Raw genomic sequence first — 19,234 nt, forward strand, 5'->3', positions numbered from 1 at the left:
GGACGTATTGAAGCCATGTCCCACCTTAGCTTCCCTCATGTCAAGGTCATGATGTCTGCCATGTGGGAAACAGACATCAAGGGATGAGACGCAGTTCAGTAAAAAATTATGTCCCAATAAAAATGTTAAATGTTTCAATCTCCACCCATTGCCTGTGTTGTGGTTCTGAATGTGTATCAGTTTTAATTCTGGTTGGGAATCGCACAAAATAAGTCAAAGCGTCACGAATCGCACTTTTGACACCCCCCCCCCCACCACCCCAACTTAAATGCTTGTAAAAGTGGTGCAGTGCTGTCAAAACGTGAATGCAAACACAAAGTCAAGTTTTAGATAATTTCAGGTTTAATGCAATCTAGCAAATTTTGATACACATTTGAGAGGAAACACAAAAGTTTACAAAACGCAGTGATGTGTAACTGCAAGCCCATTGTACTATGTATAAATAAAATATAATATAAAATATCTGATGATAATTAAAGTCTTTGAACTATACAGTTTGGATTGTTAGAAAATAGAAATAAAACTACAGTACATGCTTTCCTTCCAACTCACGATTACAGTGCGTATATTTAGTATTTCCTTACACTTTTAATATAACGTGTTTATTTTTTTTTTCACTTACAACTGATCCCGTTTGAACAAACGTCTGGAAAAGTCTTCATTTTCTCCATAAACAATAATAAAAAAGGCATATTTGCAATTAAAGTCACAGCAGGTTAGTGTCAAAAAACTGAATCCAACACGTGGCAATCTGACCAATGCCTGCTGCCCCCTGGTGGAGAGAAATTTCACAACCACTGTTCGTTTAGGTAGATTTTTCCTTTTTAATTCAACTGCTTTTCTTGTGAGCACCTGATGTTTCTGGCTGGATTAAGAACAGGGAAAATACTTAATTTTTCCTGTGAAACCTACAAAAATAGCAAATGTTGTTTTTTTTTCTGAGCAACAAAGAGAATCTTTCACAAAACAAAAAAGTCTTAATATCTGAGAAACACTGCAGGTTAATTTGTTCCGAGGAACATCAGCTTTGCCCCCAGTGGCGTGCAGAAAGAGTTCCATGTTTTGGTTGACGCAGTTTCCAGCATCGCCATCAGCAGACTGCAGAGTCCTGAGGCTGCAGGTACTGCTTGGTAAACTCCTCCAGCTGTTGCTCCAGCTCTGTTGCTTTATGCCTGCACAGAAAATAGAAAAATGTATAAAACATGAACCAAATTTACCAAAGAAGTTTGTCACCCACTTTTTGGCAACAACTAAATGTTTTGTTGGTGTCTGAAAAACGAGCGGTTTCAAAAACCTCCCGATTATTAAGTCTCAATCAGCGGGCACTGCCCTGTTGCCTAGCAACCCCAGCTCCAGTATGTTTGGTCAGCTGGTTTTTGAAGCACTCTGTGCAAAAACAACATGTGAGGAACACAAACCTGTCCCAACTTGTTCAAGAAAGCACAATATGTCCCCTTTTAGTTAGCAGATGCTATTTTTACTAAGTTTAAGCTGCTTTGCAAAATAAAAAATAGGCATCAGTTCTATCTGTAGATGTACAAAGATGGAGACGGCAGCTGTACCTGCAGAAAAAATTAGTTCTACAAAGTTTCTACACGGTGAGGCCAAATACAAAAACAAGGCACATTTCATTTTTTTTTTTTTTTTTACATTTTTTGAAAATCATGTTCATTTTCCAAAATTATGGAAATACTTTCTGCTGGTATATTTCATAATATCCTCAGAAAATCCATTAAAGTCTGCTAAATAGTTCAAGGAGTATAAATACTTTTGCTAGACACAGTAAAACTTGCTGAATTATGTGAGAAGCTACAAACTATTCCCCTTATTGGTGTACTCAGGAGAGCGCGTTCAGGACTCACCGCAGAGTCTTTGAGCAGCTCTGGACGGTCTCCAGCTTATCTATATTAGTGGTCAGCTGACGGATGTTTGCCTCCAGGTCCCTCTCCGTCTGATCCACCTGCTGACAGAGCCGAGCGAACGTCGTGGCCATTTCCCTGCAGACAAAGTCACACTGCTCAGAGGAGGAGGAAGTCATGATGAGGGGAAAATGGATTTCAATAGGTTTTTTACAATACTGCAAATCAAAGTTATGAATATAGACACTGAATTTATCCAACAACACGTAACAAAATGATCTTTCAGTTGCCAGGTTATTGGACAGGTAGGACTTACTGTTGGACCTGGTGGCTGCAGTTCGCACTTGTAAAGCTCACGATGAGCTGCAGTTTCTCAGTAGCGAACTCCACAAACTGCCGCTTCAGAGTTCGCTCTCTCGCTTTTGTGGTCCAGGTGAGTCTCTCGTACAAGTACAGCAGGCCGTAGAGGGAAGCCGACAGGGCAATACACCTCCAGCCGACTGCTTTCCACACCTTGAGAGCAAAAGACAAAACAAACAAAAAACAGTCAGAAGCTTTAAGACAAACTGTTAAGAGGATATCTGCAGGTTTCAGCAAGTCAAATTTAAGACCTTTTAATGGCACCTTGAAGGAAATTTAAGACAGAAAAATCTATAAACAGGTTGGTTGAGGGAACTTACTGGTCAAGTATAGTAAAAACTGTGAAACTGGCTTTGTGGCCATGACAAAGGCAAAAAAAGCGTTAGCTAGGGTATATTAGCAGCTAGTAGAAGATAGCCTCAACCGCCTCAAGTCAAAGAGCGAAATGAAGACGTCTGGATGTGATTCAAATTTCAGCTTGACAAGAAAATAAAAATCTTCATTAATTAGTCCTGCCATGACAAAATTTAAGACCTGAGGTCAACGTATTTAAGACGTACTTAAATGTTTTAAATTCATTTGAGACATTTTATAGTCCTAATTTTTTTCCAGACTTTTTAAGGACACATTTAGACCATAATTAAATAGGAGGATGTTCTGATCTGTAGACCCTTCTGTGATGGTCTAAGGTTGATGAACACAGTTCAAATGGACATACCACTCCTCCAACAACGATGATGCCCATTGAGGTGCGGGAAGTGATGGATGCCAAGTTGGTTGCCATGGCTATCATCAGGTCTTCCTGGGTCATCAGAGCCTTCTCGTTGGGCGGTGCTGCGATGGATGGGGGCTCAGACGAAGGCGTTACAGGGACTACAGCTCTACAGTTCTACAGAATAAAACAACTTCAACTTTAGGCTGGTTTACCCCCAAATACACAACATGAGGTCTCATTACGCCCATCTCAGTAGCTACCTGGTAGTTTGGATCTACCAGTTTGAGAGCTCTGTGTGCATTAACAGAACCCAGGTAGCGGTGCACTAAAGCCTTCAAGCCCAACGAGAACTGGAACTCGATGTTTTCCTGGAAGTCGCTGCAAATGGCAGCACAGTTCAGGTCGTAGCTCAAGTCGAACGTCTTTTTGGGCACCAGCATGTGGACTTGGCTCTGAGCCGTTGAGGGAAGCAAAGGCACCATGCTATCTGAAATGTTACACACACACGAAAAACATTAGTATTTGAAAGAAAAAACAAACAAACTTACACATAGTTACCCATCTTCATTTTTTCAAAAAAAAAAAAAAAAAAAAAAAAAAAAACTTGACTTCAATGTTTAGTTTTGTAACAGCACCCTGAATATTTTATCAACGACCGCATTACCAGTTTACCTGCATCAGTGTCACAGAGGACACAGCCTGCATGCAGGTCTGAAACGGTGACACATTTGTAGCATAATGAGGCATGTGGTGAAGGCATTCAGCAAGGACAAATATAGTGCAGTCAGGTGACCAAATGCTTCTGATTAGGTGAAGTCAAAATGATCCAGTGAAATGTATTTTCTATAAATCAGTTGGGATTTCTTGTCATGTCAGTTACCCATCATGTATTGCTGGGAAGACTGGACAGAGGCGTTGATGGCATTGGAGCAGCGGAACGCCAGGTTCTTTCCCATCCCCTTTTCTACATGCTCCAGCAGATCCTGCCAATGACAAAGGAGGAAGTTCAGCTCAGCTAGAGAAGAAACACTTTCCTAAACCGATCCGATGCAAAAATAAGTTTGAAAAAGTTGCATAAATTAGATGGACTGGAAACTCTCTCCATATTTTACCACTCTACTCTATGGTATTTAATTTAATACTGCAAGATTAACACTCAGCACAAGTGCAAAATCAGGAGAAAGATATTTGAGATTCTGCAAGAAAATCCCTCAGAAGATGAATTCACTTTATTCTAATGTTGAAGAAATGATTACAAGAACCAATGCAGTCATCCATCCGAGTTCACCACTGAGCTCACAGCAAAAACAAACATAGCGAGCATAAATACTTGTGATTATGATTGCGTACATTACAATACAACTCCAAGTTGCTGTTCCAGAACCAGAACTCAAACTTTTCAGGACTTTTTCAGGTTCTGGTTCTGATCTGCTCTGAACCAGAACCAGAACCAAACATAGAGAAGCAGCATTCAGTTTTTTATGCTTCACTAATCAAACTTCCAGATCAGTGGAAGTTTGCTCAACTGCAAAACAGCTGAAACTCTGAATTCCTTTAAATCAAAGTTAAAAACCTGCAGATTTAAAGTTGCCTTTGATTAATAATAGCTGGAACATTGATAAATAAATTTGATATATATTTGCTTTTTGCTTTTGGTGATGGGATTTCACAAAATGTCATGTTTATTTTATGTTTCATAATGGGTTACTGTATGATGTTTCATGGTGTGAAGTACTTTGAATTGCCTTGTTGATGAAGTGTGCCAAACTAACTAGAGCGATCAGCTTTTTTTTTTTTTTTTTACAGAGTTTTACTTACAGCCTTGTAGAGTTTGAGGACTTGATGCGAAGGGTGGAAATCACCGCGGAACTCGTCAACAATCACATTAAGACGGTTGATCTCCTCTCCCATAGCGATGGACACCTGAGTGTAACACAAGTACATAAGTCTGACAGCATATTTACTGGTGTTTTGGTTGCTGTTATCCGCATAGGCAGGATGAAGTCATCCCACTTCTTGTTACCTTGGACTCCACATCGTCGCTGATGGCTTTGATCTTCTTTTTTATTTCTTCAGTCAGCAAGTTGAGTTGATTCCTGACAAACTCCAGCCGGTCTCTCTGATACTCTCTGTCCTCCAGTGCTGCCACTCTGAAAGTCCAAAACGAAAAGTCATGGCGGATACAAGCGCCCAAGCAACTGAACAGTCAACTGTGTTTACTGCATTTACATTTCAACTGAAGTTGTTTTTAATTGTTTAACCACATTACGCTTAACTTTAACTACTCGGAAGATTTCTATTATGTAGTTTACCTGTTATAGCCTTTAAGACATTGATAAAAAAAATTGTTTATTATGAACTGCAAAATTCTTAATAGCTGTAACAGAAAGACAAGAGTGGAAGACGTGCGGAGGGATGCTCACCGTTTCTCTGCTGCTTCAATGTTGATGGCATCCATGATGTTCTTGACTTTTTCTATGATCTGCTTGGCCCTGATAGTGTGCTGCTCAAACTTTGTTTTCACTGCTGACTGCGAGATACACTCCTGCGAGGCCACAACACACAAGTTTACTGTGACAGGTACGCTGGGTGCTGCCGGACCGCCTGCATGAGTTAAGCATGCGGTGTAGGGACAAACAGGACAAGATAGACACCTGCTGCTTTTAACCAAAGATAAAGGCAAAGAAGTGGAGACACAGGCGTGAAAATGACAGCAGCAGAGTGTGTACCTTGTGTCGCGCAGCCCACATACAAAAGGGTCACGGCTTGTGTGTTGGCTCAGCCACAGAAAAGTTTGGAAATAATAGAAACTTATGACAAACCAGACAAATTGTAGAACGAAAAAACTGAAAAAAACATGTCAAAACAAGAAAACGTAGGAATGTTGTGTCCTATGGCTCTAGAGTGAACAAAAATTTACGGACATAAAAGATTTATCTTGACATTAAAAACAACAGGAGGAAACTCATCTGTTCCTAACAGGATGTTCGTTTAGACTAACGTCAGGAAAAGTTATTGTCTATTCTTATTTGATCTGTTCAATGTTAATCAAACTTAAGCATGATCTTTGTTATGAATAAATACAATCTGGAAGTAAGCCCAGTTTTCATGATCTGATGCACTTACACATTAAATATTAGACTAAAATCTCCAGCCAACTTGCTGTTTATAACTGATTACTGGAAGGCAACGGGCAACTGACTTCCTTGATTTAAATATGTTTTAGCTAAACAGAAAAGCTCTAGCTTAGGTTAGTTCATAAACACAGCTTCAGTCAACAATTACCAATGTTTCAAGGTTCAAACTTCTAAGTAGTTTTGCTGATTTTCTCAAAGATACAACTACATGTTTTGCTAAAATGGTATATGTTAAGATGAAAATAAAACTGAAAATATTAAACTGAAAAATGCAAACAGATGTCAAATGAAACCAAACAACTGTTAACCTCACCTAAGTGAATCTAGACTTCAGCAATGAAGACGCAGGTTGAAGAACAGGCACGTATCTAAAGGGCCCTACAGGTGCCTGCTCTGAGTGGGGAAACATAAAAAAAACTGACCAGGAATTTTCCCCCCATCAGACTAACCCAGTGTTTGTTTTAAGATTTTATGATTGGGTGTCCATGAATTAATCTTCCAATCTTTCAATAACACATAATTATCAAGTGATATTTTGAAATTTTATGTCAACTTTAAATATTTTTTTGACTAAAAAACACGACGAGCTGCTGGATAAATGACTGCCCGACCTCCGGGCTTAGCAGGTTTTCTGGGGAGAAACCTTGGATCTGTGTTATTAAATTGTTTCTCTGCACTGCAATCCTCCAAAAATGAATGTGGCGGCTCTGAGCTGGCTCTCTGGTTACTGAAAACCACTATCACACTACATGATGAAAACTCTAAGCTGTGTATTTCTATTTTTTGCAGCAGCACAATTACACCAGAGAGATTTGATGCGACTGTTAGTCCAATAATGGAAGGAAAGCCAGTTGCAGGTGTTGATCCTGCTCTTATGTGGTTCTCATTTTGATAGGAGGGAAAGGTTGGTGAGGAAAAGGTGACAGGTGAAGACACTCATGACTGGGAAAAAAAACAATAAAAAGACATTTATTACAGCAGCAGAACTATCGCACTTTGTTTTCTGAAAAAGTCACGGCCTAATATTTGCATCATGTCTTTGGTCATTGACTTACATCAATTGAACAGAGTAAACTAACCTTTCTAGCTGCATAAAAAAACCTTCAAGTCATTATCTGTTAATCAACTTGTATCCCTTCTCTGCTTTTCTGCAGAAAGGGGATTCAGTGAAGAGACCGGAAACTGAAATGACTGTCAGAAGTCAGTTTGTAATATAATCATCATGCCTTACTGGTAATTATATTACCATATATTAAGCCTCAATATAACGCTAGTCTGTGTACCTCAAACCTCCTCTCAAAACTCTGGAACTCCTTTAGTCTCTCCTTGAAGCCCTCAGCCAGAGCGCCACCTGTGGGATAAAAGTATAACATAACGTTACATAAACTCTATTTAGAGACTTCAAATAAATTATATATATTATTTAAACCTTAAAAAAAATGATATATATAAAATTTAATTTAGCATTAAAAATGTTTGTTTGCTCTCTCCATTTTTTCACTAAGTAAAAATAGAATACTTAAACAACAAATAAGAATGGACACAAAAAATGCTGAATAAATAAACAAAAGCCATCCTTGAGACTACTACACAATCTTTCTCTGCCCTGGTTGAACAGAGTAAAGGATAAACTGTATTTTACGCTCACCTGTTTCCGGCATGCCCTGCGCTCGCTGCATCCGGGAGTTGAGCACCTCTTTTGCAGACACAAAGAAAATATGGTTGGGTGCCTGATCACGGTCGAGAACTCTTAGTTCCTCCACAAGAAAGTTCACACAGCGGTCTGTGTGCTGCTTCCTCACCTGCAAAAATAAATAATAAATGTATCAATATTAACAGGTTCGTTTTCAATGAGATTTCACGATAGAGTCGCAAACCCCCCCCCCCCCCACCAATAAATAAGTAAGGTCATCATACAAAAGCAGTTTCTAGGAATGGATTTTAGAGGGGCAGAAAATCAGAAGATCTTTTTGTTTGTGGCATGAAAGCTACAGCAGGAGTTTTAACTCACATCCTCCATGTACTCTGGTTCATTTGCCGAGGCATCCCAGCGATTGTTAAGGATGAAGATGTTTGGCTTTGAGAGACGCTCGTTCACTTTGTGGAAAAAATGTTTTTCCTAAATGGAATACAGACACAAGGTCAATAATATGCTTCAGAAAACAAACTCAGACAAGTCCATGGCAGCGGAAAACGTCAGGGTGTACTTGGTACATCGTTTTCAGCTAACAGAAATGTTCTAAACGAACGCTGTTATACAACCTCAAAATACATTTATTAATCTTCTGTCGTGTCAGAATTTGGTTCAGGTCCAGTGGACAGCCAGCACAGGAATGTGAGTCTGCTTTCTCTTTAAGAGCAGCAGTGACCGTGTTTAGCTTCACATTGCATGAATGCCTGAGCGGACAGAGACAAGTGGAGCCTTTCTGAGGCTGCGTACTCACAGCCGATTGCAATCTAACCAGCTCAGGATAGAAAGTATGTACACAGGCCTCTTTAGTACACATAAGTGACTTGGAAATTAAACCGTTGCTGCTCAATTAAACCCTAAGTGACTACTAAAAGCATTTCATATGCTTAAAAAAACAAGCTTTTAATGATAATGTTTCCTAACTTTATGGAATTTTTAAAATAAAAAAACATACCCGAGATAAGTCTGTATTTTAATTATGTACTTGTTCCATATCATAGAACATATTTTCGTCAAACATTATAAACCAAGAGGTAAAAAGAAAAAAGCCACCCCGCTACCCTCAACAACACATGAAGCAGTTACACCGTTAGCACAACTCTGCTTCCTCGCTAAGGACACCAGTCCTGCAAATCTCATGATGACACGACAGATTTAACAGACAGCACTAGCTAATTACAGGAATGACAGGTTATGCCAAGTTTCATAATGAATAAAAGACTTTAAAACTTATCTAACCTGCTTAACGCCTCTAGCAAAATAAATCAATCTCACAGGACGGCGGTGTAAAATAATACCGTGTTCATAAGCGTCGATTCAGAGTTTGCCACCAGCACAAAGACATCAGCGTCCAGGCAAAACTTGTCAATCCAGCTGTCCAGCTGCGTTGTGACATCTGTCCCTGGACTAGAGGGAGAAAAATGTCCAAACAAATGTTGAAATGGGGAAAAACAATGCATTTATACATTAAAACAAGCTTTATAAACTGCTATGCAGCAGTCGTGCAGGTTTTCTAGGTGTGATTGTATGTCTACCTGTCCACGAGGACCAGGTCGTCTCGGAGCAGAGCACATTTGGTTTTTGGCCAGAACACCCGGACCAGACAGCCGGCGTCCAGGCTTTCATCCATGTGCAGAGCGTGAGCCAGCTGGTTCACAGTCTGCAGACGGGTCGGAAAAGATGGGATGAATGTTGGAAGAATAATAAACGCATATAGACATATGCGTTTCATTAACGTGGAGGGAAGCAATCTCTGGCAATATATTAACTCCTAAACAGAAATACGCAACTGCAAGTAATCAAAATCATTCCTAAAATACCCGTGACCACCAGTGGATCAAATTATGACGAGGAGAAACATTTTCTTTTTCGCTTAACAAATTAAATCCTTAACCTGTCTTTAGGAATCGGTACAAAAGTCTCAACTCTTATCAAGGAACAAATTCTTGATAACTGTCTGACCTACTTTACTGACGCTTTCACAACAGCAAGAACATTTCAGTTCATCTGCATTTTTCCTGCCCCTTTTATTTTGTTTGACTAGATACTGAGAAGTGATATGAACACAATAAAAAGACAGAATATGACCCCTCATATTTCCTAATATAAACTAGTTTTGTTCCAGTCTGAAAACCAAATAAATGCAGCAGAGTTAGTCTAGTTAGAAGGAAATCCATTACATTAAAATAAGCTATGTTGTGAAATTCTGTTAAAACTTTACTTTAGACAATATAGTTCTGATGTAAAATGCGACAAGGATTAGACATATTTGCAATAACAAAAAACTGACAGAAGCTAAGACAAAAACTAAGAAGTTTACTTTAATGCTCTTCTCCTCTTCTGAGCCCTCAGTTTTAAGGTAGGCCTTCTCTTCATCAGTGCCTTCAACGCTCAGGAAGCAGTTAGTGGTGTGACCGATCCCGCTGGGCAGGACGCGGTCCCTCAGCATGGCATTAATCACCGTGCTTTTACCATTACTGGTCCTAAAGGAAAGCATCACAGGTCAAACAGGTCACTTCCTGTTACTCAAATCAAACCAAGATGTTGTCAGTGATTTTAGTTCAAAACCAAGTTCCTACTGTTTCAATTTAAAAAAAAAAAAAAAAAAAAAAAAAAAAGTGTGCATATCTTACATTTGTGACCTTTGGATGACCTTTGCAGTACATTGTCTTTAAAGTTATGGTGGTGGCACAAATACACTTACTACAAATATCTTTAAAATGACAGTCAATAACATTTTAAGGTCATTTCACAAAGCTGAACAACACAGAGAGATGAGTCTTTGGCTCATCGCTCTCCATCGCTCAGAGTCCCTTCCTCAGCAATCTCATTTAACAAAACCAGCATGTTTTCTATGGGATTCAGGTCTGTCACTGAGACAACCCTGAAACAACTGTGACCCATAAATCTAGTGCTGAGGCTACCAGATTTATAGTTACCATGTCCTCATATAATGACTCATTCTAACAACATTCCTAGTAGCTTTGTAGGAGAAACAGGGCCACAGGATGACAGATCCTAGACCATACACAACAGTGTAAACGAGGTGTTTCCACATATTTAACCCTTATTTTTGTTGATAAAACGTTCAGTCCTGTGCTGACCAAGGCACACAGTTGCAATTGATTTCTCAAAAGAGTTCAACTAATAACACATATTTATTCATGGTGGTAGGACAGGAAATGCTTATTCCAGGCATGTCACCAAAACAACTAGTTAGCAAGTAAACATTACAGAGTGTAACATATGTCACTCTCAGCAGTTCTCCCTCAGTGAGCTATGGAGGGTCCCACCCTCCCCTTAGATGGAAAAAAGCTAATAATTGTGGTTGGTACATTTTATTTACTAAAAGATGAAGTTGAAAAAAATATAACAAAAAAAGAGCAAATAAGCCACATATCACAGCCAAAGACCTTCAGGCCTTGAGATGTTTTTGTTTGATTTTTCTTTTGTTTATTTTTAATTCTGTTATTTAAAAAAAAATCTGCCATATACTTGTAAACATGAACTTACCGCAAAGTGAAAGTGAAACACACCTACCCAGGCTATTGTAATTTCCATCCCAAATTAGAACAGAAAGGAAAAATCTCTACGGCAGGATATCAAGCCTCAGGTGAGGAGTGACGCATTTACCTGCCAAAAAACGCCACCTTCATGTGCCTGCGAGCCAGCACCTCCTTAATGACTGCGAGCTTGTCGGCATAGGTTTGAATCTCCACCTTCTGATCTTTAGTCGCGATGGTCCCCAGAGCCTCATTCCCACTGATGACTGTCAGCACAGAACAGTTTAAAAAACTAAAAGATGACAGCTCTTTAACGTTTAGTCAGAAGTTGACAAACTCACCTTCGACAAACTCTGATGTCTCTTTCACGTAGCTGAGAAGCTGTTCAAACAAATCGCTGATCTTCTTCTTGGCTACAACAAAGTGCTTTAGAGGAGAAAAGTCCCCCCGAGCTGAATCTGTCCGCCTGAACGTTTTAGTAGCAGCCATGGTGCTCAATCTAGAGACACAGGAGGTGTTACACAAACCGCATTTAATTTATTTACACTTTATAGACATCGTGCACAAAACTCACCATCGTACTATTTAGATTAAAGCCTAACAGGGCTAAAGTAGCTCCACAATATTGTGGCTACTCTGCAGAAAAGCTATCTTTAACACAATTTAATACTCATTAAATACATAACATAACTGACGCTTAAATTGCTGATATTTTAAAAATATTAAATAATTACTAACTAAACAGAGATGTTCCTGTTTTCTAGGCTGCCTGCAGGCAAGCTACAAAACTCGAAGTGTAATATCTAACGAGCCGCTATGAAGCTAGCACGAGTTAAGCTAGGCTAGTGAAAGTAGCGGCAGCGGCAATGTGGTCTGTGCTAACATTAGTCAGAAGTGTAAATATATTCTCACCACAGTCCTAATAAATCGGCGTCCACTTCACATAATACAAACACAGATGTTCTACGCTGACACTAAATATTCTCGCACTTCGCACAAGATTCGTCGCTGCCAACCTGCCTAACCTTCTGTTTGTATCCAGCACCGCTGCAAAGGCAAGCTAACCACCGGAAATACAACTTTGACATGTTTTAAAAAATAAAAGCCGTCACATTGCGGAAAATGAAATTTACACTTAAAATGTGTTTTAGGTCCAGTTTATTCTCTGCTAGTTTATTCTAGTGTACAAATAATGTACTGCTGAAAAAACAGTTTATTTATCCTATAATGGAGGCCGTATTTGAAAGAAACATGTAGTTGTTTAGCAGATGAGTATTTGTATCTCAATGTCTGAAACGATCTCTGTCCATAAAATCCAGAACAGGCTGATACTGGCCAATCTCTGGCTTACCAAAACTTCTGTTGCTTGCTGGTATTTTGTGCATGAAGCATAACTTGAGCTCATAATAACTGAAAGGATAAAACTGCTATAATTATATTGCAATTATGTTATCATACTATATCTATGAGGTCCTAAAGGTTTATTAGAACCAATGAAAAAACTCTATAATTATAACTTTTACATTTCATCATCTTTTTGAATCTCAGAAGAATTTGACATGTTTTAAGTTAATTACAGTACATTTTCCTGATTGTAAATCTTTGTGGTTATTTGTCAAATTATTTTTAAAGAGTTTTTACTCTTTTAAGTTTGACTTCATATATTTTCAATACAAGTTAATGTATTTTACAAGCTTCAGAATGATTTTTTTTTTCAAAGCCAAACTTGTTTTATTTTGAAATCTTCTGTTTTTTGACCAAACTGAGCCAGCTTGATGAAAATCAAAAAAGGGGCGGGAACTGGTGATGACTCGATGCCTTCATCGACCAATCAGCGAGCAGAATTTATGCAACCTTCAGCGCCCGGTTTACTGTAATCAAAAGTTTACGAAGGTCACAGCTGCAGAAAAACACTAGTTGAAATATACATATAAAAATAAGAAGTCTCTAAGAATGTGCTACTCTTTTCTTTTTTAAAAAAACATTGAATTTATATGAATTTGTATAGAAACCATTCATACATTTGTTATATTCTTAATAACCAGAGATATAATTCACACATACATATAGCCCAAGTTTGCATGGGTTCCAATAACACATTTGTAGCATATTTGTATGTGAATAAACATATGATCTAAACATTTAGGTCAGGAACAAACAAATGACCAAACAGATAAACAAATCAACCATAAGAAGAGACAAAAGAAGAAGGTAGGAAACACACACAGGCTGTCAAACAGGTACAATAGAAACCAATTACATTTCCCCACATCAACAATTTTCTTTAATCTTATTTACTACGGTCATACACATCTTATATTAATTATCTTCATCTACAAGTTTTGCATCTTTAACAAATGAATAAAATGAAGACCAAACCTCAAATTTTTCTTGCTGCCCTTTTTGTATGTTATTCTTTCCAAGAGAAAAGTTGTTAACATTTGTCTAATCCAAAATGTGACACTCAGACTATCAGTTCTTTTCTAAAATAGTGCAATAGATTTTTTGACATGCAAGAGACGCATATCTATCAAAATACTGGCTATAGTTATGACCACTGGGTCCCAAGATAAATAGAGCAGGATCCATTAAAAAAAATCTTTTGAAATAATTCTTGCTGTTATTTTCCTAGCCTCCTCTTAAAAAGCTGGTTTTGTTGCATTGGCAATGTAATAGTGTCCCTTTCTCCACCATGCATTTTGTAAACAAATCTAGAATATCAGGGTTAAATTTATTCAGTTTTACAGGCGTGATGTATACTGTCACAGTCCATTCATACTGTTATAATCTAAATGTTGTACTAATTGATTGAATGTGAGCGTTGGTGCAGGTTAAATTCCACTTCTCAGTGGTAATTTCCACTCCTAATTCCTCACTACATTTTGTCTGAATTATATCACAATTTTCTAATTAAGTTGACATTAATAGATTATAAAGTTCTGATAAAACTAATTAAAAATTATGTTGTTGTTTTTTAATAAAAGCCTCAATTTATTTGGTTGAAATGTGCTTTTATTTCTTCTTTTACTTTTAGCTTAACATGGTCTTTATTCATTTAGACTAAAATAGCAGTGCACTCAGTGCCTCGCATGCATGTGTGAGCCTCTTTGTGTTGTGACTGTCAATGACTCTGTGTGTGTGTCTGTGTGCGTGTTTGTGTCAGAGAGACAGAACTTAGCAACAGTGGCAGAAACTACAATCAGTCAGAACCGTGAACACAGAACAAGCTCCAGGAGAAACCTCCGACATCTAGTTTGGGATTCAAACAACTCACCGAGCGCTTTTCATCCTAAATATTTTGAATCACTCTTTTTTTTTTTTTTTTTTTTTTTTGCTGTATTTTTCTGTAGTTTTGCGTGGATTTAAGATGGAGAAGTAAAATGGTGAGGAAGAAAATACTGCTGGTGTTTGAGTAAGTATGACATTTCTAAGCCTTTACAATACACTGCTAACATAGAAGCAAGCTTATTATCATGTAAGTACACATAGTTTTATATGTTTCTCTTTTTTTATTTTTACATCAGTAGATTACTTTCTGAGCCTGATAGAGTTATGCTTTGATAATTAATTCATGGCCTTTTTGCAGCTTCACCATCATAAATAAATAATGCAATAGACATACTCTCTGCTCCCCCAGGGTGATATACATTTCCCCTCATTCAATGGCAACTTCGATCCAATTTAAATTTTTTGATCACCAAAACTTTGATACTCATTCTCTCACACTTTAACTTGGTAAAACTGAAGAAAAAAAAAATACACAACTGAAAACAATTTAACTTCACGAGGCACTTGTTCCTTTAGTGAAAAACAACCTGAATTCAACTATTTTTCCCTCAGTTTCCACATTGTGTTGGTGCTATTGTAGCAGAACAGGCGACACAGGAGCTCATATGTGTATTGTGTGTGTTTGTGTGTGAGTGACTGTGCTGCTGTGTTCTCTATGTGACCTCTGTGGTGTACTTTTTATGTAGCATTCTCTTTAACAAGGAAATTTTTGTCATTTCCTCATTCATGTCAAATTTAACCAAAACCTAAAGAATTTTTCAAATTTAGAAATTCATTTGAAGAATTCCAAACATCTGATTGGCTGGAAATCTTGTCTCCTTTTGTCTGCAGAATTTGTGGAAGGATGATGTGGGATGGATAAACAACCACCAAACTCTGCTGTAAGTAAACTGAACATCTGTTTGCATTAATATGCTTTTTTTTTTCCAGCTGTGAATGTAGGTACATGGGCGTGTGACTCAGGATGGGAAAAGAAGAACCGGTTCTTGATTCTTTGTAATTGTAATTGGTTCCAATAATGTATTTGCATGGTGACGTAGGACACGCTTCATATTATGATAACCAAGATGGCGTCACGGAAAAAAAGATGATTTTAGGGCCAGTTGCAACATGTGGCTCTAATTACAATAAAAGGTCCTAGTTATTGTATTATTGTTATTGCTGTACTGTATGAATAATCATCTCATATTAACCTTTACAGTCATATTCAATAAAATTAGAATCCTGGTTCCGATGAGGCTCGTATGTCAGATAAAGCACGTTTTCAAAATACTTTTAAGACCCAAAAAGACCCCAATTCCTACATTAAGAATGGTTTTTAATTGGTTTGATGTCATATTCTAATCTTAAATATCATATGTCATTATATCATTTCACATAAGCAAGAAATTATGATTTCTTTACATATGTTAAAAAAAATCATCTTTACTTGTGTAAAGATTTTTTTGGCTCAGAAGCTACTGAAAACTTTTAGCTACCCCTTTCATAGAGGCAGGGAGCTGTCAAAAAAGAAACTTTCAAAATAAAATAAGGTCTTCCTGTCACACTGCTGGACATCGATACATCCCAGTTGAAATTTTCTTCACTCTCAGGAGTGAGTCAGCCCGATCTCGAAATCGAACTGGCCGACATAGCGGATAAAGAGTTATGAGTGTCCAAGTTCAAAAACCTGAGAGCTGATCTGGAAGAAGTCGCCCATTAGAGGGCCCACTCTCTCTAAAGAGCACAAATGGAGTGAAATTGACAACCTCCGCAAATCTAACAAACTTGTTTTTGAAAAATGGAGTGTCATTCCTGAGACGTATGTAAACATGAAAAAGTATGTGTTTGGAGTCCTAACCCTGAGCTTTCTGACCCTTCTGCTGACCCTCAAACTGGTGACCTCATTGAGATATTCAAACCATATTTAGACCTGAAGCTGATGTAGTTTAATATATATATATATATATATATTCAGGCGCTTCGGTTAATTGCTGGCCATGAAAGTAACCCGATCGAGGATGAGAGGATGAGAGCACACTGAACTGGACTTGTCACAAACGTTCTTAACTTTATGTTAATGTTTTAAAGCAGCTAAGCTGTGTCTTTGTCTTTTATTTATTTTAAAGTGTGCTAGTTTTTATTTTAATTTTAAACAAATATGTGAAGAACTCAAATAGGCCTGCATAGTTCAGTGATTAATTAATTTCAGGATAGGCCTATACATACACACTGCACTTTTGTTGGTTGCATTCCACTGTTATAACAGGTTAAAAAAAAGTTAAAAATTAAAACTTTTAAACATTTATAAGCTGTGTTACGTTTTGCAGCTCTAGACTATATTTATTTTGTGAAGGATGGGGCAAAATGGCTCTTTTGATAGGTTGCCAATCCCTGTTCTAGTTGTTTTATTTACCAAAACAGTCTTTTTGTGAAACAAGAGGGTAATTTGTGAAAATAATTGTCTTTTTTGCTCTGTGTATTAGATGGCCTCTAATGACCCTGAGCTTTCTGAGCCCTCTGCTGACCCTCAACCTGGTGACCTCATTGAAATATTCAGACCAGCATACCAGCACTGGGCTCTCTACCTGGGAGATGGTTACATCATCAACTTAACTCCTGTTGGTCAGTAGACAGAGACAAATCCCAGTGTTCCCATAGCTAACCTGAGTAAAACTCTGCCCTCCGTCCCTCAAATATGAAGCACCTGCTTACAGTAAAGTTCCTCTGCATTAAGTACACTCAACAGATGTAAAGCGGGATCTGTCATGGCTTAGCTAAAAGTTGATTTTCAGCCACGGGGCAAAGCTGTGAAAATGGATGGAGCTAAATAAAGGTCAATAATGGAAGAAACCTGTTAGAGGATGCAAAAGAATAGAGACCGAGGGCATAGGTACAGCTTCCTGCACGAAAGCAAATATACAGTCAAAGCTACAATGCTTTTTCATAGTTGCTTTTTCAAGCTACAATAACTGCTTTTTTTTTTCATCTTGAGATATGAGGTTCAAAAACTCACTGACGTGTTGGTAACTTTAACTAAGATTTCTCCATTTTTTTTACCTTTAATGATGAAAAATGGTGTCTCACACAGATGAGAGTCAGGCAGCCGCCATGTCCAGCGTCAAGTCTGTGTTCAGCAGGAAGGCCGTGGTGCGCATGCAGCTGCTGAAAGAGGTGGTGGGAAATGATTCGTACCGCATCAACAACAAGTATGACGACAACCACACGCCTTTGCCTGTCCGTGAGATCATCCAGCGAGCTGAAGTCCTCATCGACCAGGAGGTGTCCTATGACCTGCTGGGGAGCAACTGCGAGCACTTTGTGACTCTTCTACGCTACGGGGAAGGGGTTTCTGAGCAGGTCCATGACTGTTTGCTTTGCTTTTTTCTAATGTGCCATCAGAGCATCATCGACACATTTAACTCCTTAGACAATGCCTGTTGAGTGGTTTCATCTTGCGGCAATTTTTTGTTTCTAAGAAATAAGTTCATGCCTCTCTAAACATTGACAATGGTTGTATTTCCTCAAATTGAAATACTGTGAAAAAAATTCCCAAGAAACTTTCTAAATTGATCTTGATCAAATCTTTGGGGGATCTGAGGGTCGTTTAGACTTCTTTTCTGAATTTTGCACTCATTTTCATTGCAGTGTATGAAACCTGCACATGACGCTCTATTGAGCAGCATATGGGCTTAGAAAACTGAAGGAGGTAGACTGAGAAGAGAGGGAGAAGGAACTGTTAGGCATCTTCAAAAATCCCAGAAAAAAAGCTTATCAAGGCATCTTTCTTTTGGAAGGAAGCAATTGGGTTTTTGTAATCAAGGAGAGGTCAGCCATTTTGTTTATTAGAAGCATGCAGGGAAGAGCTGGACATTATCCATTTGTTTGTCAGTTTACATTTTGTATTAATGCCACAGAATTGATGTATATTGTTTCTCTTTATTTTAGTTTGAAGAAGTTTTATAAATGATTGTTTTAGTGTCATTTAAGCACAAATAGTTTAGGTAATAATCATCTAAGGCAAATATTTTATAATATTATGGGTTCATTTTTATGTTTTTATTTACAGTTTCACAAATTTGTCCAGGAAACATTGTTAATGAAGATGAAGACAAACTGATGTCAACTTTACTTTCAAGTCTGAGTTGTTAAATTTTTACTATACTCAGGACACTGTTTAGCTATCTGTCACTTCACGAAGCTCTATGTGTATGGGGACAGAATATGCTGTAGGCTTACTACTAATTCAAAATAAAATGTGAGTCTGGTCATGCTGAGTCCTGTGCTCTTCCTTGTCTCTGCAGGCTTCACGGGCCATGGGGGCCATCAGTCTGGTGACGGCAGCAGCCAGTGCCTTCTCTGTCCTGGGACTGATCAACACACGGTCCAGAAACAGGCCTTTCTGAACACTGAGATCTGCACTGGAGGCTGTTGTTCCCCAACGTTCATGCAACTGTAATAAAAGAATGTGAAAACAAAAAATGAACTGATGCTAATGTTTGTGCAACTTATATATTCTTCACGTAGCTGTGAGTGTATGGGGGACAGAATAGTGAAAAAACAGCGTCACGTCAGTCAGAATGGTATGGAAGCGTGTGGAAGAAAGTCACTGGACATTTGAAATGATTGAAAAGGCTCCTTTGGACAGGTTAGAGATTTCCTACAGACGATTAGACAGACTTTTTCCACTCAGAGCAAACCAC

The 19,234-nt window shown here is 38.2% G+C and overlaps 2 protein-coding genes across 2 annotated transcripts; one reads left to right on the forward strand and one right to left on the reverse strand.

The window, feature by feature from the left end:
* Nucleotides 1-324: 324 nt before the first annotated feature.
* mfn1b (mitofusin 1b) lies at nt 325-12,329 on the reverse strand. The gene is made up of 18 exons (XM_015007294.2): nt 12,177-12,329; nt 11,606-11,763; nt 11,395-11,530; nt 10,082-10,244; nt 9,297-9,421; nt 9,060-9,168; nt 8,083-8,190; nt 7,720-7,873; nt 7,355-7,422; nt 5,358-5,479; nt 4,958-5,084; nt 4,753-4,857; nt 3,815-3,917; nt 3,195-3,421; nt 2,938-3,108; nt 2,176-2,372; nt 1,863-1,997; nt 325-1,172 (listed from the first exon to the last, which is right to left on the reverse strand). The coding sequence occupies exons 2-18, from the start codon at nt 11,751-11,753 to the stop codon at nt 1,091-1,093; spliced, it is 2,280 nt and encodes a 759-aa protein (XP_014862780.2). The 5' UTR covers nt 11,754-11,763; nt 12,177-12,329; the 3' UTR covers nt 325-1,090.
* Nucleotides 12,330-14,360: 2,031 nt separating this feature from the next.
* Nucleotides 14,361-19,057, forward strand: plaat1 (phospholipase A and acyltransferase 1). The gene is made up of 5 exons (XM_015007296.2): nt 14,361-14,676; nt 15,384-15,433; nt 17,018-17,156; nt 17,623-17,891; nt 18,836-19,057. The coding sequence occupies exons 2-5, from the start codon at nt 15,407-15,409 to the stop codon at nt 18,935-18,937; spliced, it is 537 nt and encodes a 178-aa protein (XP_014862782.1). The 5' UTR covers nt 14,361-14,676; nt 15,384-15,406; the 3' UTR covers nt 18,938-19,057.
* Nucleotides 19,058-19,234: the final 177 nt, after the last annotated feature.

Source organism: Poecilia mexicana, unplaced genomic scaffold (genome assembly GCF_051168715.1).
Source record: "Poecilia mexicana isolate PSO_F unplaced genomic scaffold, ASM5116871v1 scaffold_4, whole genome shotgun sequence".
NCBI classification, from domain to species: Eukaryota; Metazoa; Chordata; class Actinopteri; order Cyprinodontiformes; family Poeciliidae; genus Poecilia; species Poecilia mexicana.

Excerpts from the sequence above, each read along its gene's own strand:
- plaat1 (XM_015007296.2), top strand. The coding sequence starts at position 15,407 with ATGGATAAACAACCACCAAACTCTGCT. Across the intron at positions 17,157-17,622 it reads CATCAACTTAACTCCTGTTG|ATGAGAGTCAGGCAGCCGCC; the intron begins GTCAGTAGACAG and ends TGTCTCACACAG. Across the intron at positions 17,892-18,835 it reads GGGAAGGGGTTTCTGAGCAG|GCTTCACGGGCCATGGGGGC; the intron begins GTCCATGACTGT and ends TTGTCTCTGCAG.
- mfn1b (XM_015007294.2), bottom strand. The coding sequence starts at position 11,753 with ATGGCTGCTACTAAAACGTTCAGGCGGACAGATTCAGCTCGGGGGGAC. Across the intron at positions 7,423-7,719 it reads GCAGGGCATGCCGGAAACAG|GTGGCGCTCTGGCTGAGGGC; the intron begins GTGAGCGTAAAA and ends TTTATCCCACAG. Across the intron at positions 2,373-2,937 it reads TCATCGTTGTTGGAGGAGTG|GTGTGGAAAGCAGTCGGCTG; the intron begins GTATGTCCATTT and ends TTTGCTCTCAAG.